Source organism: Raphanus sativus, chromosome 2 (assembly GCF_000801105.2).
Source record: "Raphanus sativus cultivar WK10039 chromosome 2, ASM80110v3, whole genome shotgun sequence".
NCBI classification, from domain to species: domain Eukaryota; kingdom Viridiplantae; phylum Streptophyta; class Magnoliopsida; order Brassicales; family Brassicaceae; genus Raphanus; species Raphanus sativus.
The window spans coordinates 17,379,839-17,403,582 of record NC_079512.1 but is presented as its reverse complement, the minus strand read 5'-3'; the positions used below and the strand labels follow the sequence as shown (position 1 = coordinate 17,403,582).

At 36.6% G+C, this 23,744-nt stretch overlaps 2 protein-coding genes, 1 non-coding gene and 1 pseudogene across 4 annotated transcripts; 3 read left to right on the top strand and 1 right to left on the bottom strand.

The window, feature by feature from the left end:
• Positions 1–3,658: 3,658 nt before the first annotated feature.
• LOC130508802 (small nucleolar RNA R71) lies at positions 3,659–3,765 on the top strand. The gene has a single exon (XR_008942981.1). It is a non-coding gene; the product is annotated as a small nucleolar RNA R71 (small nucleolar RNA).
• A 1,041-nt stretch (positions 3,766–4,806) lies between these two features.
• On the top strand, positions 4,807–12,892 carry LOC130506509 (uncharacterized). Of its 2 annotated transcripts, none has more exons than XM_057001169.1 (6): positions 4,807–5,391; positions 11,095–11,489; positions 11,563–11,689; positions 11,751–12,062; positions 12,139–12,351; positions 12,444–12,892. In XM_057001169.1, the coding sequence occupies exons 2-6, from the start codon at positions 11,107–11,109 to the stop codon at positions 12,756–12,758; spliced, it is 1,350 nt and encodes a 449-aa protein (XP_056857149.1). In that variant the 5' UTR covers positions 4,807–5,391; positions 11,095–11,106; the 3' UTR covers positions 12,759–12,892. The 2 variants fall into 2 exon arrangements, with proteins under 2 accessions (XP_056857149.1, XP_056857147.1); XM_057001167.1 differs by lacking the exon at positions 4,807–5,391 and adding an exon at positions 9,711–10,914 and having other exon boundaries at positions 12,444–12,891.
• On the top strand, positions 7,255–9,016 carry LOC130506500 (uncharacterized). The gene is made up of 5 exons (XM_057001162.1): positions 7,255–7,355; positions 7,451–7,994; positions 8,078–8,177; positions 8,241–8,575; positions 8,645–9,016. Exons 1-5 carry the CDS (start codon positions 7,262–7,264, stop codon positions 8,976–8,978), a joined length of 1,407 nt encoding a protein of 468 aa, XP_056857142.1. The 5' UTR covers positions 7,255–7,261; the 3' UTR covers positions 8,979–9,016.
• An 8,551-nt stretch (positions 12,893–21,443) lies between the features above and the next one.
• Positions 21,444–23,238, bottom strand: LOC108840149 (uncharacterized acetyltransferase At3g50280-like; annotated as a pseudogene).
• Positions 23,239–23,744: the final 506 nt, after the last annotated feature.

Sequence of the window (23,744 nt, the reverse complement as noted above, 5' to 3'; positions counted from 1 at the left end):
AGGAGAAAAAGTTTGAAAATGGACTCACAACCAAAAACTCTTCTTAGTTCTCAACCTAACAACCTTGCATAATCATACCAAATAGCAAGAGCAAAGATTTATCCATCTCTAACTTCTCTAAGTCTATCTCAGCTCCTTTGATCTCTACACTCATTAACTATGCATCTACAAACCACAAATCCACATCTCTTAACATTTATGAAGCAACTCAATAGACATCTCACAAATGGTCAACTGGTCCAAGTCATTTGGTTTGGTAAGACAAAGGCTTAATGCAAGTGAAATCAGAGGTTCAAAATGATCTTTTATGGTGGTTTTCTCTCAAAACACAGTAGCTTTGACATTACACATAATATATATAAGAAAGGGATCAACTCAATGCATACAATGCTCAATCTCCATTGTTCTACCCTTTCCCAACACACAAGATATTCAATTATTCCTCAATGTCAAACCAACTCACATCTCTCACCAAAAGATCCCAGACATTTTTCACATCAGACTCTTTCTTTTTGAAATCAATAAGGGATTTTTACAATTTTAAAACAAATCTGAGCTCCTAACAACTTTGCTAGCCCCTTTTTATTCTCTTTTTCGATTTTTTTTTTTTTTTTCTTCTTTTTTTTTTTTATTTTGGGGCCAAGACTTTTCACAACAAGAGCTAGATACTTCTCTCACTTATCCCATAAAGACTAATCATTAAGCACAAAGAGTCAAACCTTTCATATTCCAAATCACAATCACAACACTCACCCCCTTCCTATAGCTAGACAATAGAGTGACTAATCTAGCAAGAATGGAGACTAAGCATTGTCGTTCCCAATACTCTCAACATTATGCACATGTAAAGCTTTCCAAAGAGGCCTCACTCAACAAATAATGATGGTTTAAAAAGGAGGTATGGGTTTTGGGAGTGGAGTACCACTTGAGTTTGTCAAAAAGATTGGTAAAACAGATGGGACAACTCAAGTGTGTATATCCATGACTTAGTACACAAGAGACCATATGCAAGAGACATTAAAACAGGAGCTTGCTTCAAAGAGAGAGTATCAACAGTCAAATGAGTTTCAAGAGGAGCATTCAAGGCGCGAAGTTTACAAGCTTTCTAAAGGGTGCTCAAGCTACTTGTCATGATTACAAAGGTCAACAAATTCAGTACTTAGCATGAGCTCTTTACAAGGTTGAAATCCCCCTAATGCATGAATGCAACCTATATGCTTCTAGACTCAATCATAAAAATGCAAATGATGCAACTAAATGATTCTTTTTGTGTTTTTCAAATTTTTTATTTTTTTGGATTTTTCTATGCAAATAAGAATGTAATATGCAATGCATGAGACTCAAAATCATGGAAACAAACATGATCAAATACTTGGTACCTCCCCCACACTTAAATCACACAGTCTCTGTGTGAGTGAGGTACCCAATGGAAATGTGAAATACAAAGAAAAGATGGGAGAAGGGAAGTTTCCAGTTACCTGAGACGGGAGCGAGGTGGAAGGGTCGCTGTGGCAGGTCGCTCCCAGCTGGAGCGACTTCGGTATGTCGCTGTGAGAAGATCGCTCTGAGGTTGGTTTCTGTGTTTCCACTCGCGTGTGACACGAGCGACCTCAACATCTCGCTCTGGACATGTCGCTCCCAGGTGGAGCGACCTAGAGGTGTCGCTGCGATGAGATCGCTCTGGTGTCCGACTTTATGCTCAATACCTGCACACAACTTCATTTTCCCATTGTTTTATGCAATAGAATGATAATGCAAATACTAATGCAATATATACAAGGATACTCATGGGACTTCCTCCCAAGTGAGCTTGTTTTAAGTCTCTAGCTTGACTTTGCCTCCTTTGGATCAGGCTGGACTAGGTGCAGAGAGTGGAGTTGACACCCCATCTTCCTCAGGTGGTAGCTCATCAAAGTGATCATCAGTAGGAGGAGGATTCATCTCTTCAATGGTGAAGGCTTGTCCAAATACAGTGGGGTGCCTCATCTTCTCCTTGATGTCAAAGTGGAGGATGTTCTCCTTGCCCAAATGGAGGTCAATCTTCCCTTCTTTCACATTCACAATAGCTCCTGCTGTAGCTAAGAATGGCCTTCCAAGAATCAATGGGTCTTGAGCCTCCTCACCCATTTCAAGCACCACAAAATCTGTAGGTATCTCATACCTTCCAATCTTCACAGGGAGGTTCTCTAGGATGCCCACAGGGTACTTCACTGAACGATCAGCCAACACCAGAGAGAGTCTACACTTCTTGTATTGAGTGAAGCCAAGCTTCTTTGCCACAGACAAAGGCATCAAGCTCACACTAGCTCCCAAATCGCAGAGACATTTCTCAAATACCATAGGTCCAAGAGCACAAGGGAGTGTGAAGCATCCTGGATCCTCTAGCTTCTCTGGAGCATCTAGCCTCTGAATGATGGCATTGCACTCATGACTCAGAACCATCATGCCCTCCATCTCCTTCTTCTTAGCAGCTACAATATCTTTCAGGAGTTTGCTGTATTGAGGAATCAGCATGAAAGCATCAATGATGGGCATTGTAACCTGAGCTTCACTCATCTGCTTCTCAAACAAAGCCTTGTACTTCTGTAGCAGCTGCTTCTTGAATCTACCAGGGAATGGAAGCTTTGGTTCATAGGGAGGGGGGACAGGAGAGCTCTCACTTGCTGGAGCAGCAGATTCACCATCTTTTGTTGTTTTCTTCTCTTCTCCAACCTTTCCTTTACCCTTGGCTTGCACAATCTTCTCCAAGATCTCAGCATCTGTCTTCTCATCAACAATGACCACTTCATCATCTAGGTTAATGGCCACCTCCTCACCTTGTTTCTCAGCATCCTTGGTGAGGGTTACAGGAGTCAACTGCTTACCACTCCTAAGTGTGACAGCTTTTGCTTCCTTGGGGTTTTGATCTGACTTTCCAGGTAGAGATCTTTGCTGGCGGTTCTGGTGGGAGCTCATGGAAGCAAACTGATTCTCCAAATTCTTGACAGAAGAAGCAAGGTGGGAGAATTTGTTGTGGAGCTCATTGTAGCTCCCATCAATCTTGGAGTGAAGGTTCTTCAGCTCATAGCCCACATGCTTCTCACTTCTAGTCTGAGACTCCAAGATCTGTTTCAGTAAGGCATCAGTGCTGCTTTGTTGAGGGGCAGAGGAGCTAGGAGAGGAGTTTTGCTGAGGCTGATAGCTGCTCTGCTGGTTGTTTCGAGGCTGATAACCACTCTGCTGGTTGTTTGAATAGGGCTTCTGTTGGTAGTTGTTGTACTGAAAGTTAGGTTCCTTCTTGTACCAGCTACCATTACTGTTGATGAAACACAATTCTTCTTGCCCTTCCAAACTCTCAACCTCATTGACAGTAGGAGGTATCTCCTGGCTTGGGTTGCCAACAAAGTTCACCTGCGCTTGTGTGGCCTTATCAGCAATGAGTTTGTCAATCTTCTCCTGAAGAGCCTTTATCTCATTCCTTGTTTGATTGTCATCACCTCTGCTGCTTCTGTCATGGTCTCCACTGTAGACTGCATCACTCTTAACCATGTTGTCAACTAGAGCCTCTGCCTCTTTCTCAGTTCTCCCCAAAAAGAACCCATTGCTAGCTGTATCCAGTCTGGCTCTGTACTTAGGAAGAGCACCTCTGTAGAATGTGCTCAGCAAGCTCTCCTTAGAGAATCCATGGTGTGGGCACTGAGCTTGGTAACCATTGAATCTCTCCCAAGCTTCACTGAATCCTTCCAAGTTCTTCTGTTGGAAGCTGGAGATCTCGTTCCTCAACTTAGCAGTTCTTGAGGTAGAGAAGAACTTCTCCAAGAATGCCCTTTTGCAGTCTTCCCAAGTGGTGATGGAGTCACTTGGTAGAGACTTCTCCCATTGACGTGCCTTATCCCCTAAAGAGAAAGGGAATAGCTTGAGCTTTAAGACATCCTCTGACACACCATTAGTCTTTGACATACCACAGTAGCTGTCAAACTTATCCAAGTGATCAAATGGGTCCTCCACAGCCAGACCATGATACTTGTTGTTCTCTATGCAGTTTAGCAGTCCTAACTTGATCTCAAAATTGTTAGCAGCCACAGCTGGTGCTCGGATTCCAAGTCTAGGACCATGGATGGTGGGGCAGTCATAAGTGCCAATGGGGCGAGCTGGTCGCTGCTGGGGCCCTTGTGGAGAATTGTTTACTCCATTAGGGTTCAGAGGATTTTGTGGATCAGCCATCTCAGCTTCTTGTGTCTGCAGTAAAGCTTGTTGCTCTTCTTCTCTTCTTTTTCTAGCACACTCTCTCTCTAAAGCTCTGATGTCTGCGGCTCTTGGAACAAGGTTTGATGTACCCTTGCTCCTCAAGTTCATACACCTGAAAATCACAAAGAGTGAAGAAGAGAATCAGTAACTTACAAAAATAAAAATGACTTAGTCTCAAGCAAATGACTAAATCTCAATGTTCAAATCAAACTCAGAATTTGGCAACGGCGCCAATTTGATGTTAGGAGTTTTGAGGTTCCTAAGTCAAATGATAGTATAGTGGTAGTAAGTTGTCGAACCAATTCTGAGGGATTCAAATGCAGAGAGAATGCAAGTATTTGCCTAATCTAAGTGCAGCCAGTGATTTGATGATTTCTAAACTAATGATTAAAGCTAATGCAAAGCAATAAAAATGATACTTTTAAGCTATTGGAAAGGAGAACTCATGGGTATAGGGATTTAGACCTTAGGTGATCAGGTTTTGAACTAAGGAATGTAAATGATAAATCAAACTATCAACCTTAAGCCTAGACACAATTCTAACACTACAAGAAAACAGCATTTTGGCGAGCAAAGTTAACGAGGAAATATAATCCTCGTAAATGTACGAGGAACTTACGAGGAATTTACAACGAAAGAAATAAACCTCGTTATTTTCTCGTAAACTAACGAAGATAACATTTCGTCGTAAAGCCCACGTAACTTTACGTGGTCTTTACGAGGAAATACATTTTCCTCGTAAAAACCACGTAAAGCTTGCATTATCTTTACGAGGAAAACTGGAAATATAATTTCCTCGTTAAATCAACGTAAATTTACGTCACCTTTACGAGGAAATGATATACGTGAACTTAACGAAGAATTTTAAAGCACGTTTTTTTTTGCTACCTACCTTTTCCTCGCAAATTCATCGCAAAACTTCAACTACCAGATTCGAAAATTTTCTATAAATATGGAAGTTTCAACATCATTTTAAACACACCAACAAGAAAAAAAAAGAAAAACGTGAAAGGAAAAAAATGTCAGGCTCTGGGAATGTCTACGAGTTGCGGAGGTGGATGTATATGCATAGAGATGCTAACGGGAGAGTGACGAAAGAATACATTGCGGGACTGGAGACATTTATGCATCAAGCAGATTCCACACCGCTCGCCCTAGAAAGCGGTAAGATGTTCTGTCCATGTCGGAAATGCAACAATTCGAAATTGGCAAATCGTGAAAATGTTTGGAAGCATTTAATAAATAGAGGTTTCACGCCAAATTACTATATCTGGTTTCAACATGGAGAAGGTTATAATAATTATGATCAGAATGAAGCTAGTAGTAGTAATAGCAATTTTCAGGAAGAACCGGTTGCTCTTCATTTGCATAATGAACCTAGTTACCATCAGGAGGAGCAGATGGTAGATTTTGATAGGGTTCATGATATGGTAACTGATGCATTTGTAGCTCATGATGAAGATGAAGAACCTAACATAGATGCAAAAAAGTTTTATGAAATGTTAAATGCGGCGAATCAACCACTTTACAGTGGTTGTAGAGAAGGTCTCTCTAAATTGTCGTTGGCTGCTAGAATGATGAATATTAAAACTGATCACAATCTACCTGAAAGTTGCATGAATGAATGGGCAGACTTGTTCAAAGAGTATTTGCCGGAAGACAATGTGTCTGCTGATTCTTATTATGAGATTCAGAAACTGGTGTATAGTCTTGGGTTGCCTTCGGAGATGATAGATGTTTGCATCGACAACTGCATGATCTACTGGGGAAATGATGAGAAGTTAGAAGAATGTCGATTCTGCAAGAAGCCACGATTCAAGCCGCAAGGACGGGGACGTAATAGGGTACCGTACCAAAGGATGTGGTACCTACCAATTACAGACAGATTGAAAAGATTGTACCAATCAGAGCAGACTGCTGGAAAGATGAGATGGCATGCCGAGCATACTCAGACGGATGGTGAGATGACACATCCATCAGATGCAAGAGCCTGGAAACATTTTAACAAAGTATATCCGGAATTCGCTAGCAATATCCGGAATGTGTATCTCGGATTATGCACAGATGGATTTAGTCCATTCGGAATGTCAGGGAGACAATATTCATTGTGGCCAGTCTTTCTTACGCCATACAACCTGCCACCGGAGATGTGCATGCAACGGGAGTTGCTATTCTTGACCATATTAATACCTGGTCCGAAACATCCTAAAAGGTCGCTGGATGTTTTCCTGCAACCACTGATAAAAGAGTTGAAGGATTTGTGGTCAACAGGGGAGAGGACGTATGACTGCTCAACGAAGACGAATTTCACGATGCGAGCGATGCTTTTGTGGACCATAAGTGACTTTCCTGCCTATGGGATGTTGTCGGGATGGACTACACATGGGAGATTAGCTTGTCCATATTGTAATGGAGCGACAGATGCGTTTCAACTGAAGAATGGGAGGAAGACAAGTTGGTTCGATTGTCATCGTAGATTTCTTCCCATTGGCCATCCGTACCGAAGAAACAAGACATTGTTTAGGCACAAAAGGGTTGTGAGAGACACTCCTCCTCCATATTTAACTGGAGAAGAAACTGAAAAGCAACTCGATTACTATGGAGTTTTGGAAACAGTTCCTCGTGGTGGTAATTGGCATGTTCCCCCTAATATGCCTGATTCTTACGGTGTTCATCACAACTGGCACAAGAAGAGTATATTTTGGGAGTTGCCATATTGGAAGGATCTTCTTCTGCGCCACAACCTCGATGTGATGCATATAGAGAAGAATTTCTTTGAGAACATCATGAATACAATATTGAATGTCCCGGGGAAGACAAAAGACAACATAAAATCAAGGTTAGACTTGCCGGATATTTGCTCAAGAAGCGAGTTACATATAAACAGCAATGGGCAAGTTCCTGTTCCGATATTCAGATTGTCTTCAGAAAAAAAGTCGGTGTTGTTCAACTGGGTAGCATCAGAAGTGAAATTCCCCGATGGGTATGTTTCAAATCTGTCTAGATGCGTTGAAAAGGGTCAAAATTCTCTGGGATGAAGAGTCATGACTGTCATGTCTTTATGCAACGACTACTTCCCTTTGCTTTTGCGGAGCTACTTCCTACAAACGTACATGAAGCACTTGCAGGTACTATATTTATTATTGCAGTTATTTTATATATAATGATTTAGTTTGAAATATATATGACTAATATGTGTATAATTGTTTTTGGAATATACAAGGCATTGGAGCATTTTTCAGGGATCTGAGCACCCGCACCCTTAAAGTAGAAGTCGTGGAACAGCTTCAAGAGAACATTCCCATCTTATTGTGCAACTTGGAGAAGATATTTCCTCCTGGGTTTTTTGACGTAATGGAGCATCTAGCTGTCCACCTTCCATATGAGGCATTGCTTCGTGGACCTGTACATTACGGATGGATGTATCAGTATGAGCGAGCCATGAAATATTTGAAGGGAAAAGCAAAGAACCTTGCAAAGGTTGAAGGTTCTATAATTGCTGGAAGTTTGACGGAAGAAACTTCTCACTTCACATCGTACTACTTTGCGTCAAAAGTACGTACTCGGAAAAGAGCTCCAAGGAGATATGATGATGGTGGTGTCGCGCCAACATACGCAGTTGCTGGTGTTCCAGACATCTTTAGCCAGATTGGGCGACTGGGTGGAAAATCAAAAGAGGTTTGGTGGTCGAGTGAAGAAGACGCTCATAGTGCACACACCTATATTCTACTTAATTGTGAGGATCCATTGATTCGTTATTTTGAAAGGTAACATAAATGGACACGTATATATAAATTAACACATATATATAATTGCCAAATATTAATTAATATAAAAAGTGATTTTACAGCCTATTTGTTTCACAAGTCGAAGAAACATTCCCTGGTATATCCACAACTGACGTAGACAAAAGGAAAGATCAACACTTTATAAAATGGTTGAAGAGTCAGGTATTAACTCAAACTCTTTATTCATAAATGATTTGTATTTTAACGTTCACTTTGTTTTTGCAGGTTGATTTTGACGACGATGCAGATTATCCTAAGTGGTTACATGAAGTAATTCAATCTCCACATGTAAAGGTCACCACTTCACAGATGTATTTCACACGAGGCTATACTTTTCACACATATGAGTATGGTAGACAGCGGGCAACCAGTAACTATGGAATATGTGTGAAAGGGGAAACCGATTTCTACGGTATCTTGACAGAGATTATCGAAGTGGAATTTCCAGGGATATTGAAGCTGAAATGCGTCCTCTTCAAATGTGAGTGGTTCGACCCCGTCGTCAACAGAGGTGTTCGGTTTAACAAATTCGGTGTAGTTGATGTCAATGGTGGAAGAAGGTACAACAAATTCTTTATTTGGCATACATGAGTAGAATAAGCTTATTTCTATGTTTTCTTTATTTTCAGGTACAACAAATTCGAGCCTTTCATCTTAGCTTCACAAGCAGATCAAGTTAGCTACCTTCCATACCCTCGGATGAGAGAATCGGGAATAAATTGGTTATCCGTGATCAAAGTTACACCTCGAGGACGAATCATAAGTGGAGAAGAACCACCATTGCAAGAAGAACAGATAAATGAAGTCGAGGAACCTGAACAACAAATTGATGACATTCTTCTCATTGATCCGCATAATCATGAGTATGAAGATCTTACCGACGATGGCACAGATGAAGCTGTTGAAGACGAGTTTAATGAAAATGATGATGTTTCTAGTGATGACGAAAATGTATCTGATTGATGTATTTGTGTTTTAATATGATTGATTTTCAGACTTAATGCATGTGATTCGATTATAAAAAAAAATATTGAGTTTGAGGTTTTGAATGAAAAATAAATGATTGAGGTTTGGGATTGGAATATGAAGAGTAGAAGATAGGAAAGATGGTGTTTGTGGTTTGGGGTTTTTGATTTTAGAGGTTTAGAAAGAAAACCTCGGTAATTCCTCGTAATTTACGACGAAATAACGAGGAAAGTAGAAAAAAAGAAATACACGGGCCTCGTTAATTCCACGTAAGCACAAATCGTCGTAACGCCCTCGTAAGCTTACGTGGAATTAACGAGGCTTTTTTTTTTTTTTTTTTCTCGTTATTTCCTCGTAGGTTTACGAGGTTTTAACGAGATATGTTGTCTAAACCCCTAAACCCTAAACCCCAAACCCCATCTTTCTTATCTCTTTTGTCTAAATCCCAAACTCCAAACCCCATTAATAATTTTATAATTTTCAAAAGATTATATTTTTAAATCTTCAAAAGATTATATTTTCAAATCTTCAAATGATTATATTTTCAAATCTTCAGAAGATTATATTTTTAAATCTTCAAAATATTATATTTTTAAATCTTCAAAAGATTATATTTTCAAATCTTCAAATGATTATATTTTCAAATCTTCAGAAGATTATATTTTTATAATCTTCAAAATATTTATTTTCAAATCTTCAAATGATTATATTTTCAAATCTTCAAATGATTATATTTAAATAAATAATTTGATTTTGTATAAGTTTAAATTAGGAAGAAGAGATTGATATTAGAATTTAAAGAATTGTGATTATAAATTTTGAGGTTTGAAATGTTAAGAATATTGAGTTTGAGGTTTTGAATGAAAAATAAAGGATTGAGGTTTGGGATTGGAATATGAAGAGTAGAAGATAGGAAAGATGGTGTTTGTGGTTTGGGGTTTTTGATTTTAGAGGTTTAGAAAGAAAACCTCGGTAATTCCTCGTAATTTACGACGAAATAACGAGGAAAGTAGAAAAAAAGAAATACACGGGCCTCGTTAATTCCACGTAAGCACAAATCGTCGTAACGCCCTCGTAAGCTTACGTGGAATTAACGAGGCTTTCTTTTTTTTTTTTTTTCCTCGTTATTTCCTCGTAGGTTTACGAGGTTTTAACGAGATATGTTGTCTAAACCCCTAAACCCTAAACCCCAAACCCCATCTTTCTTATCTATTTTGTCTAAATCCAAAACTCCAAACCCCATTAATAATTTTATAATTTTCAAAAGATTATATTTTTAAATCTTCAAAAGATTATATTTTTAAATCTTCAAAAGATTATATTTTCAAATCTTCAAATGATTATATTTTCAAATCTTCAAATGATTATATTTAAATAAATAATTTGATTTTGTATAAGTTTAAATTAGGAAGAAGAGATTGATATTAGAAGTTAAAGAATTGTGGTTATAAATTTTGAGTTTTGATATGTTATGAATATATGAAGTAGAATATAAGAAAGATGGGGTTTAAGGTTTGGGGTTTAGAGTTTAGAGGTTTAGAAAATAACCTCGTTAATAACTCGTAACTTACGAAGCATTTACGAGGAACAGAAAGACGGGCCTCGAAATTTCATCGTTTTATTTGGGACGGGCCTCGCAATTTCCTCGTAATGTTACGAGGGTTTTACGAGTAACAAAAAGACGGGCCTCGCTAATTTATCGTTTAGTTTGGGACGGGCCTCGCAATTTCCTCGTAATCTTACGAGGTTTTTACGAGAAAGAGGAACACGGGCCTCTTTAATTCCTCGTAAACTTACGAGGAAATTGCGAGACCTCCGTAACTTATATATACAACCTCACAAACCTCACACTGTCCATTCCTCCCAACTTCCTCTCCACTTCCTCCCCATTTCGTCTCTAACTCCTTTCCCATTCCTCTCTCCTCCGAAAATGGTAATTTCCTCGCCCCCTTTATTAGTTTAGACAATTTAGATAGGTGGTTAATTTAGGTGGTTAGTTTAGAGAATTTAGATAGGTTTACGGATTTTATGTTTGTTAGATAGATTTTTAAATTATTGATGATAGCTTTTTAATTATTGATGATCATAATCTCAAAAAAATATATTTTTGCAGGTTCGCCAGCGCATGCTTACTGCTCACTACAGGGAGATATTCGGTGAGCCTGGTAGTCAGTTAGACCCGCCAGGTTCTTCTTCAGGTGCCGGCGGTTCAGGTTCTTCGGATCAGGAGTCTGTTCCCGAGACTCAGCATTTCTTCCCTCCGATTCCTCCTCCGATGGCTCAGCCTCAGCCGATGGCTCAGCCGATGGCTCAGCCGATGGCTCAGCCGATGGCTCCTCCGGTGCCTCCTCCGATGGCTCCTCCTGAGATCCCCGCCGCTGTTCATCCCGATCTCATGGTGCCACCTACTGTTCCCTTCTCGCAGTACACTGTCGAGGATATTCTTGGTATGCCAGGCAGAGCTGGTTTACCAATCATAGACCCCGACAGACCCGACGGGACTTTATGGTAAGTGTATTTTTTAAATAATTATTTTAATTTATAACTTCATTAAATAATTTAAATTTTCATTTTTTTCCAGGTTTGGGGTTGACAATTCCCTTGCGACAGATGTAACCGAGACGATTAAAGGTTACTTCTCCATGGCGCATCCAAACTGGAAATTGACGCCGATCTACATCCGAAAGACGTGGTTCAAGATTTACGCTGTAAGTAATTCTATTAATTAATTATTTTTTTTATTAACTAATTATTAATTTTTTTTTGCAGCAAAAGTATCATTGGTCCATCGGGGTCAGTGAGAGAGTGAGGAAGGCGTTTTACGAAAAGGCGCAAGTTCGCTTGTCGGACACGGTTTGCAACTGGAAGGGTGCCTGGATCGTCAAGGGGTACACCCGTGGCAAACCCGCTGAGCTTACCACGGATGTTTGGGACGGCCTCATCCGTTACTGGAAGGATCCTAACTCCATTAGGATCGCAAACATTTGTGCTGCCGCCCGTAACACGGTAGACGAGCACGGTAACGGCCCGATGCTACACTCTACGGGCCAAAAACCACATGCCGGTGTCCGTTTGAAAATGGTACGTAATTAAATATTTAATTATTATTTTTAATATAATTAAATATATTTCTAACAATTTTCTTAAATGTTTTTAGGCCAAAGAGTTGGGACGTCTCCCGACTCTTCCGGAACTTTACGAGCGGACCCACAAAAACAAGGCGGGCCAGTTTTTAGATGGCAAGTCCGAGCAAATCTACAACAACGTAATTGCTCGGGTTGAGGAGCGCCAGACTCAGCTGACCCAGCAGTCCGGCGACGGATTACCAGTTACCTTATCCACAACTGAAGTGGATAAGATTTACGAGGAGGTAAATTTTTTAACATTATATCTTTTTAATTATTAATTGATTAAATTTCCCTTTTAAATTTAACTAACAAATATAATTTTTTTGTTTTTAAGGTTGTCCCTAAGAAAAAGGGACGTACGTTGGGGATCGGTTCCGTCAATGATGTCCCGAGAGCGACATCATCTTATGCTCAGAGACAGACCGAAGAAGTCACTCAGTTGCGTTCCGAGCTGGGCGCGACCAAAAGCCGTGTGAGTGGACTCGAAGCCTTCATCGACGTTATAGCGTCCACAAATCCGGAATGGGAAGCTTTGTTGAGGAACATGAAACAACAAAATCCCATTCCAGGCGAGTCATCGGGCACACATAACGAGGAGGATGTTACGAGGAGGAGCGAGGAATTCTACGAGGCGATGAACGAGCCTTAGTTTTTTTAGTTTTTTTTCGGTTTATGTATTATAAAATCCAAAACTTAATTATATATAAAATATTTTCTTGCTTGTGAATTTTATTTAAAATTTATTTATAAATCCAATATTTAAATATTTTTATTTTGTTAAATTAATAATTATTATATTTATCAAATAATATTTTATTAATTCGAAAAATGGAAGTCTACGAGTTATTTACGACGAAAATATTTCCGAGAAATTTACGAAGAAATGCTTTCGAGGTTTTTACGAGGAAAGTCTTTCGAGGTCTTTACGAGGAAAGGCTTTCGAGGTTTTTACGAGGAAAACCTTTCAACGATTCTACATCGATTTTACGAGGAAATCCTTTCAAGGATATTACATCGAATTTACGAGGATATGATTTCAAGGATCTTACGTGTAAGTAACGACGCGTGGTTCACGTGGTTTGTACGAGGAAATTAAGCGAGTGATTTACAAGGAAAGGGGGCGAGGAACTTACGACGAAATATTAACTTCGTCTTTACGAGGAAACCGAAACCTCGCTATTCTACGAGGAAATGGCGACGAATCCTTTTTTACGACGGACGAAAAACGACGAAAGGCTTTTCCTCGTTAATTCCTCGTAAACCTCCTTTTACGAGGAATTAACGAGGAAAATGGCCCTCGTTAATTATTTGTTTTCTTGTAGTGTAAGCAAGCTCTATGTCTAGATGAATGCTCATTTGCTAACATGTCTCAAACATCAAATGTCTTTGGTTGAATAACATGCAAGCAATCATTACTAACAAGTCTATTAGCTATCTTAGCATCTTTAACAACAAATATCTTTGGCAAAGTACACTAAAAGCCTAGGAGAGTTGACTCAGGCATTTCATCAAACACTTGTCGGGTGAGAAATGCCTAGAGATCACCCTTTGAGTGGCCTACTCAAATGATGCATTAAGATCACTCTACTATGCAAGGAACAAGTATGATCTATACCTAAAACATCCTAGAACTAGCCTAATCACCCTTAATCACCCTAACCCATGAATCCAAAAGGTGATTACTCACTAATCTCCATGATTCCTCTTAAACCCATGATGGATTTCAGATGAATCATATAGAGAACTAGAAGAGAAAATCACAAGAACACAAGAACAATCCAATCAAAAGAGAGCTTTTCTTGAGAGAGTTTTGTGTTCTTCAATAGATCAAAGATAGATTGTCAAATGGTGGCTACAACATACTTAAACAATAGGTTTTCCAAGTGCAAAAACGTGCACAACAATTGCAAAAAGGTCCTTGAAAAATAATAAAATCGTGCAGCAGATAACGCGGAGCGACCTCAGAGGGTCACTCCAGGAGGTCGCTCTGGGGTTGGGAGCGACCTTGGAGGGTCGCTCTGAGAGGTCGCTCCAGCCTCATTTTTTGTGTCTCCGGGCGATGAAAACGCGAGCGACTTAGGTGGGTCGCTCTGGTTGGTCGCTCTGGTTGGGAGCTACCTTAGGGGGTCGCTCCGGAAGGTCACTCTGCGGTTCTCGACCAGGATTGATATGCCTCTAGTAAGTTGATCGTAACTTCTCCATTACATCTCCAAATGACTTGAAACCACTTCCATTAGAAAGCTAACTCAATTTCCTGTGTCTTCACGAAATCTTAGCAACAGAAGATTTCTCTAAGGCCTCCATCCATGCTCATCTTTCACCCTCTTTTTGATCACATTGCTTCCAAATGTCTCCAAGAACTCCATGTGGTGTTCCAATACCTGATAGAGACATATGTATGCCAAATGCAACCTAAACATGCCTAAATCTATTCTATATGATGAAAATGCTTATGAATGAATGGTTAAAACAATGCAAATATGCAAGACATCATATATCCAAACCATAAAGCCTAAATCCTAAACCCAAACCATATACCCTAAACCCAAACCATATACCCTAAACCATATATCCAAACCAATTACCCTAAACCTAAACCATAAACCCTAAACCCAAACCATATATCCTAAACCTAAACCATATATCCAAACCATAAACCCTAAATCCTAAACCCAAACCATATACCCTAAACCTAAACCCTAAACCCAAACCATATATCCAAACCAATTATCCTACACCTAAACATTAAACCATAAACCCTAAACCTAAAGGAGAAGGATTTCCGATTTGTGAAGAAACTAGTGGCATTGTCTATAAATTTGAGGGATTAGTAAAAAACCACCATAAGAAGCAGAGGAGAAGATGAGACATACTATACTATAATCATTAAATAGTAGAGTCGTGCAGTGCAAGAGGATACACCATTAGCAAAGGGATGATGGAGGTGTAGTCGGAGTTGATGAAGTAGGAGAAAAAATACCCACGAGAATTAGAGAAAAAGAAGAAACGGTGGGAATAGATGAGGAAACAATGATTGGCGACATTGCTGGAAGACAAGACATAGAGATGATGTAACCGTACACATCGTGGTGTACTATTCTATGTTTATCAAATAGTATAGTTCGACGAAGTATATACTGTTCATCTTCTCCACTAGCTCTACGCATCCTCTGCTTCTTAATCCATATATATTGGATAGTAACAAAACTGTAAACCCAAACAAAGATATGAAAAAAAAATCAGACACTTGGTGGATATGATTAAGAATGAACAGAAACTTGTAAATATAATTGAATAATCACTTGATAGAAAAAATCAGAAACAATCATTAAATAAAAGAAAAAAACAAGGATCAACTGAGAGTGAGAATGAACAGGAATAAAAGGGTAGTTTTTGTCATCATATATATTATACAAAGAATATCGTAGCACTCCGTTTACTATGGTTACCGTCTCAATTTTAATTATACTATAGTCATGTGTCCAAATTTCCCTTAATTTTATGTATAACGTTTAAGGTTCGGTGGATCCTAATATACTAGGTTCAAATCTCATTTATGCATTTTTACTTTTCTATTATCAGTAATCTCTAAGATTCGCTCTCCACGCACCCACACTAGAAGTTTAAATTTATTTAGTAATTGACAATTGTACATAAATTTCTAATAATATATGAAATATATTAAGATTGATCCCTAAAATACAGTTCTCGTTTGTTTGGATGTCAGAAATCTCTGTATTATATCTGGAGTTGCTAGGTCTCAATAAATTTCTCAAACTTATAACCATTACCTCCATAACAGACATACGCTATCGAAGAATGGAAATAGAACACATACCCTTCAAAAATCGCTCCATGTCCTGCTACAAATTCGTTCTTAGAACTTTTTATATCATAGGTATATTTTAATTTTCATTTTATATAATATAATTTAATATTAAAAATATTATATAATATTTTGAGAATTCAGTTTTAATCAAATATTATAAATATATATGTTACAATTTATATTTAGCTTTAGGGTTTACTCATTATGATTTAAAGTTTAGTATTTTATGGATTGACATTAGGCATGATTTAGACCATCTCCAAAGTATTTCTCTATTTTCCCCCTATAATAGATGTGAGTTTCTTTTCAATGTATTCTTCTATTTTCTCCTTGAAAAATAATATTATTAATTTTTAAAAAAAATTTACAATTAACATCCTTTAACTTATAAATGCTAAAATTAACTCATTCCTTATATCTTTAGATTTTTTTCATAAAAGTGCAATATTATTTAATTTAAACATTTTATTACAAAAACGTCAAACAAAAATAATAAACTTTAATTAAACATTTTAGTACAAAATAATATTTATTTTCATAAAAGTGCAACATTATTTAATTTGAAAATTTTATTACAAAATATTAAAAAAATAATAAACATTTTATTAGACATTATCTAACCATCATTATTACTATATTTCTCTTGTAAATAATCAATTAATGCATTATGAAATGATAAATGAGTTTTTTAATATTTGATATTTTTGAATCGACTTAAAAACTCTTGAAATCGGCTATCTTCATCATCTGATATTTGAAGCAATCAGCAATAAAATCAACAAGTTCCATGTCCATCCATTTCATTTTGACAATATTCTAACTATTTTTGTAGATCTGGAATAAATTTACCTGAATATTAAGTTGTTTTAATATGTTGTATTAATGAATATTTAACTTCAACTTAAATATGTTTCTCAATATGTAAAATCTATGTGTACTTTTTAATAATTAAAATATAATTAATAATTTTAGTTTTAAATATAAAATTAAGTATTGTTTGTACGCAAATAATAAAACTACAATTATTTCTTTGACTTTCACATAAAATGATAATATTATTTATTTATTTTAATTATAGCTGTAAAATTAAGAACATTATATAAACAAAAAATACTTGGGTTTTATATGTAAAAATAATGTACTTCTACATAAACATGTATTTTTAGTTATAATCACAAAAATTAAAAGACTACTGTGTAAATAAAAAAGTATGCATCTATTATAGAGAAATGTTATTTTTCCCTCAAATATAGAGGCGAAATAGCAATCTCTATATTAAGGAAAAAAATGAAAGTGGAAAATAGTAGTTTTTACTCTATTATAACATATAGAGACAAATATAAAAATGAGTTGGAGATGCTCTTAGTATTTAAAGATTGGAGATCAGATTAGAGTTCTATACTACTTTGGTGATATGAATATAACTCTTCCTATACCCATCGTTTTTGTTTTCTGCATTTTCCACCATAGCTAACACAATAAATCTATCACCAATCACTTAAATTTCTGATGTTTTCTACTTGTTTTTGTCAGTAAACTTCTAGATCTCTCATGTCTTATACGATTTCAAGCATTGAAAACCCCAAAAAATTTTTTTTTGACAAATCCAATTTTTCAACCGATTTTGATGAATTCGTCACAATGCGTTGCGGAGGAGCGAATACTAGTCCGATTAAACGGTAACTCGGCCTAGTTTTAGAACAAGGCATATAACTGGCTCAATCATAGACTAGTTTTTTTTTCTTTTGTCATCCAATCATAGTCTAGTTAATAACGTCAAATTAGCAATACATTTTTATTTTTCATAGAAAATTTGGTTACTCATCAGTATGTCTATGATAATTTCTATGTGTTATTATGTTTTATGAGAAGAGATATTCACGACTAGTGTTTTTAATAACTTTTATTTTGTTGCTTTCAACATGTGAGTCTTAGAATTAGAGGTGTGCATGGAGCGGATAACACTGTATTTTAGTATTTGTGATTGTTTTGTAACTAATACAAATATCTTTAAAATTTATTGATATTTGCGAACATTTACAAATATTTATGAATATCTCATCTTCTTTATTTAATACAAGTAAATCTAAAGAAAAAATATATAAGTTTGTTATCTAAAATATCTCTTACATATATAAAACAAAAACTAAAAACTAGTAAAAATATATGTTCCATAAAAATTTTTAAAAGAAATTTATAAAACATAAAATTTTCGAAAATGTAGTTTTATAAAGATTTTACATTTTTCTTTATTTAATATTTTGTAAGTTTTTTATAAATAAAATTATTAAAATTATTTGTTAAAATAATAATTATATAAAAATATACATATGCGGATCTCTATTTAATTATAGATACTTTTATTTGTATAGAAAACGGAACAAAACGAATATTCGACCATAACATTTTTAATATTGTGATTTGTTTCATTTTTAGTGAATATTATTTTTTAATATATGTTACTTCAAAAATTAATAGATATCCGAACTTTTTCAGATCAAGTCGAAAGAAATTAAATTTAACAGATAAAATGTTCATCATTACTCAGAACATTAGATAACAACGTATGCGTCTCAAATCAACCAACAACACGAGCATACGTGCGTCTCACTTTAGACAGTCAATCTGTATAATCTCAATTATTGAAACTTGAAAGGCAGCATAGTGCAAGCCAGCGAATGGTTTAGGATCTTTATAGAATAATTTGATAATACTTTTATATTGTAACATAAAATTAATAAAATAGCATGGTTTACGTTGGCAAAACAAAGTAGCATGGTTACAAACAATAGAATCAACAAGTTCATTTTTTTAAGTTAAAAGAAATAGCTCAATGATGTCATATGATGTGGCTGCGCTAAAAGTAAGAAAGCAGGACTCACTTCTTCTCTCTCTTTTTAAACACTTGTTCTTTAAGTTGGTGGAGCTTGTGATTTTTAAACACGTTTTATTCCCAGCTGTTAACCACTTTGAAGGCTTTTCACACGTTTTCTCTTCAGATCTCACCTAATTGTTAGGGTTTGTTCATCAAAAGTGCTCGCTACAGTATCAAGTTTGCAAATCTCAGGGTTTATTCAAGAATCTTTGAAGTTTGTGGGTTCATCTGGGTTTGGTTCTACCTGATTGGTGTCTATCCTAGTCGGAAGCGCTCGTTTACGGCTGAAATGTCTCTCAAATGTCTCTGGAAGAAAGTGACATTATAAAAAAGTTAAGTTAAAAAAAAATGTCTAGTTGCCCAAAAAAAAAAATGTCTCTGGAAGAAGAAAAAGAGCCGTTGATTACCAAAAAAAAAGAGCCGTTTATCTTCAGTTTGGTGGGGTTCTAAACCCCCAATGTCAGAAGATGTCTGACCTAATCCTTTATATGCCAAGAAAATGGCAATTCTATGTTGGTTTAATCATATAATAAAAAAAAATTGGCATATGTTATACTTTAATTTTTTTTAAACAATTATAAATTACTAAAACTCGTAAAAGTTTCACATTAAAAATGTATGATCACTGATTTAAATTTGATTATTACAAAAACAATGATCAAAACCATATAAATAAAAATATCATTTAATAGATATTCATAGTCTCATATATATATATATATATATAAAATACATAAATATTTTAATTAGTTGACCTATGAACTGTTAGGATGCGACCGTAATTACTAGAGTCCACGCCGTCATGGCGAGATGACCTCGTCTTTGGTTCGTCTCAAGCTCAAGGCAACTTTAACCCCCTCTCTCTATCATCTCCGGTATATCTCATTTGTAGTTTCCTCCTTTGAGTTCCGATCAAAAATACTTTTCATTTTTCGATTAGAGTTTCTGTCGAAGTTTTAAGACAAAAACTAACATGACATATTTTTTCGTGAACTTTCAAACGATAAACGAGGTGGGAATGATTAGCATAACATCATTATGCACGATAAAAATGGATTTACAAATCCAATAATATGAAAACTGACTTCGAACAAACCGATGACCTCTTCGAGAAATAATCGTAAAATTGCACGAAATAGTAAAACGGCCCAAATGGCCTAAAACACGATAAAATCCTACTTGTGACTTAAAACTCGAGAGTTGGCCCAAGAGGAAAGACAGTCGGTTCAGTTTCGATAGAAGATAAAAGGAAAAGGAGTCAAATGCTAATTTCCAAGATAAAGATGAAGATCAAAAAGATAAGGAAAATTTTCGCAAAGAGATAAATTTGATACGAGGGCAGAAGGGGAAAGCTCTCGCTGACCTTGGAGGCATATATAAGAAGAGCCAAGACGAAGTGCACAAGGGACATACAAGTTTACGTAGCAACTTAGGCATTTAGAGCAAATTAGGCAATTTTCGAATTTGTTAGCCAACTGCGACTCAACTAGGTCTTAATTAAGGTCTTTGGTGGTTAGAATTAGAGAATACGCTCACAGCTCCTGCGCCCGAGGCTCTTTTACCTGTTGTAACACTCATACGCAGGATCGAAATAAGATCCTCCTTACTTTGCTCTCTATTACGATTTATTTTACTTTGTCAGTTTACGTATTTTGATCACTTGTCATTGGTTTAGCAGATTTTGAGATTTTAAGGAAAGTAAGAGTTTTCTTTTGCTTTCCTCCGTTCATTAAGTTTGACAGTGCGAATTTCGGTTCACATTCTATGATCAATAGCTAATAGTATGTTTAGCTAATTTTAACATGATGACACAGTTTTAGACATAGTTATATAACTTTTTATATAATTTTAAACACCTTCCTTTTGATTTGCTGAACATTTAGGTTATGGTGTGTTTGGTACGAAAAAATCTCTAAATGCAATATGTATGTGTTTGTTTTGGGTTTAATTGCTAATTATAATTATTTAGTAATAAATAATTACACAAAACCTGTCAATAATGAATAAAAAATAATTAATCGTGTTTTATTTTACGCAAACGAAGAAAAAACGCTTTAGGCGGTAAACTCGGAAATTATGTGGGAATTAGGCGGTCTTACGCGGGTAAATACGGATCAACGCCTAACTTCAATGATTTGGTCAAATTCACTACGGTCAACCCCCGAACAACGCCTAGACGACCTCCTAGGCAGCTAGGCGACCGTGTTTTTGAACAGGGATGCTAACAAGATCAAATGATTTTTTTAATGCTGATTCATTATGATATTACAATTATGATATGAGAAAGATTACATAGACGATACGACAACCGACAATACTACCTGCCTTATGAGATCTACGCCTAACTGCATCACCTGAGCCGTCCTATGAAGATCCACGCATGACCAGATTAACTTGCACCATGTTGTAGATCTCTTGTAAACCTTTCTTCCGTAATCTGTATAATTGTTTTAATAAACCACTCTCTCCGAAACTTGAAACCTAGATTTATCTTCAAAAAATTGCATAGCCTATGATTCAAACCCCAGATCTGGGTGTAGAAACTTTTAAACTTTAACCACTATTTTACGGTGCTTCCACAAGATATAATCGTTTAGAACTTATAATAAAAGTTCTTTTAAGAAAAAAAAAATTAGAATATAATTGATATACTATTTATATTGTAAAATAAATATCTCAATGACGCCATATGCTATGTCATTGATCTTAAGGTAATCTAAATACAACAATGAGCGTTACATGCAATTTTCGTATCATTGGTTGTCGGCCTCCAGTTGGGTCTCTCCAAAAGCTTTCTCTCAACTATTTATGTCTTACAAAACTATGACGCACTTTTTATTACTTCACGAAATCAGTCAAACATAAGAACATGGAGTCGCCAAGTAGAGTCACTAGTACATCAGACCTTAGTAGTCACATGCTCTAAAAATTCTACATCGGCTAGCAGACTCGCTAGTACATCACACCATAGAGTCGCCTGAACATCAATACTTCCTTCATCAATTCCTGGAAAAAGTACAAGTTTGCCACTAATACTGTTACCAGGTCCAGCTCTAACTGCAATCGGTTTGCCCCAACCGAAATCATTGTTGTACACATCGAACCGGGGAGAGCTTGAGACAACTATAGTATCACCAGCTTTTCTACTTCCCACACCTGCTTTTAGATTCTTTACGTTTCTTACCCATTCCTCTGCAAAATTATTACAGTTTTCATTCGTTTGAGAGCTCACTAATTTTCTTATTTGCAGAGCAGTCCACCCCAACCCACGATCCTGCAGCTCTTCAACGGTGGCAATAGCTGGTACAACATATGCCATGTTCCCAAAACTGTCTTTGTCATGTAAAGGGTTAAGCCTCTGCCTCAACCCCACCGCGACTTTGCAATAAGTCTCTTCACCTAGGCTCAGACCACTGTGTCTGATGATTGATCGCCACATATGCGCTGAAACCGCTTGAAGAGAAGAGATGTTCATGTCACTTGAGTTAACCTCGCTGTTGGCTTTAGCTTTGAGGTCTGAGATATTATTCTTTGTGAAGTGAAAAACCTTATCTTTTGTAAAGTTCACGTCTTGGCGGTGGCCTCTCTGCCTCTAAAACCGGAATATGGATAGGGTAATCGATCCCCTTTAGAAACCATTCTTTCAGAACAAGTGGCTGATGATCTGAACTTGAACTACTTGAGCAAATCTTGGACCAAGCATGGATGAAATTCCACATGGAAACACCGTCTGTCACCAAGTGGTTGTAACAGTAACTGAGAAAGACACCATCCTTCATCTCGGTGACTTGCACCACAAGCAAGGGCTCGGTGACTCCATCACAGTTCTTGAAATCGTCAGCGGGAAAAAAATGATTTATTAAATCAGGGACAGATCCATCTGGTTGAAGAAGGTCACTCACCGAGAGGGTTTTGGCTTCGGCGTGGTGAAACCTAGCTCCAGAGTCATCGCAGTAAATAAAAAACGTCACCGTGTTGTCATCAAGATTCTCCACTATTGCAAGACGACCAGCAAAAGGGAAGTATATTTCTAAGGCTACAGAGAGAGAAGTCTTTAGCCGAGATATGAGATGGAAGTCTGGATTAGGTTTAGGAAAGACAAGACCTCTTTGAGGATAGTCGAGTTGAAGAAGACTGAGATCAAATGGATTAAGATGGACCTTAGTTCGATCTGACCGGCTGGTGTTTAAAGGTCGAACAATGCTTGAAGATATCAGAACTACAACTCCTGCCATTTTTTTCTTGTCTAGTATGTGAAGCTGTGAAGGTAAAGTTAAACTCGGGCCTATCTTAAATAGCACGCACCCACGCACCAACTGGCAGCTAGTCCTATCCTAAGATCGTAACTCGTAAGGATTAAAGTGATTTGGGTTTCTTAATCATTGTACCTTCTCTTCTAGAAAGTCTCGTGAATGTATCACTTTTCTATAACTACTAGGTAATAACCCGTGCCTTGCACGGAATGAGAATATTGATTTTGTTATCTTTTAAATAAGTATGAGTATTTAGGTATCCGTCGGTTTTTCAGATATCGGGTTTCTCAGGTTTGAAAATTAAGTCTCGTTCGGGTTCGAGTAGGTTCGCTATTGATGTAAAAGAACCTTAAAATAACCGAATAACTAATATATCTGAAACTGATTCATATTCAAAGTAACCATGTTATCCGATTCGGTTCGGGTATTTGGTATCCAAATTACCCAAATATACCAAAAATAACTAAAATTACTCATTAGTCACGATTTTTGAGTATTTCTATACAAAAATATCATATTTTATCTGAAAATACACAAAAATAATTAATATATTTAATTTAAAATTTTAATTTTAATTTTAATTTTAAAAATAATTATACATATAATTATAAATAATATTTTTAAATATATATTTACATTTCAGAAATCTTCGGATACTCATTCGGTTTTCGGTTCGGA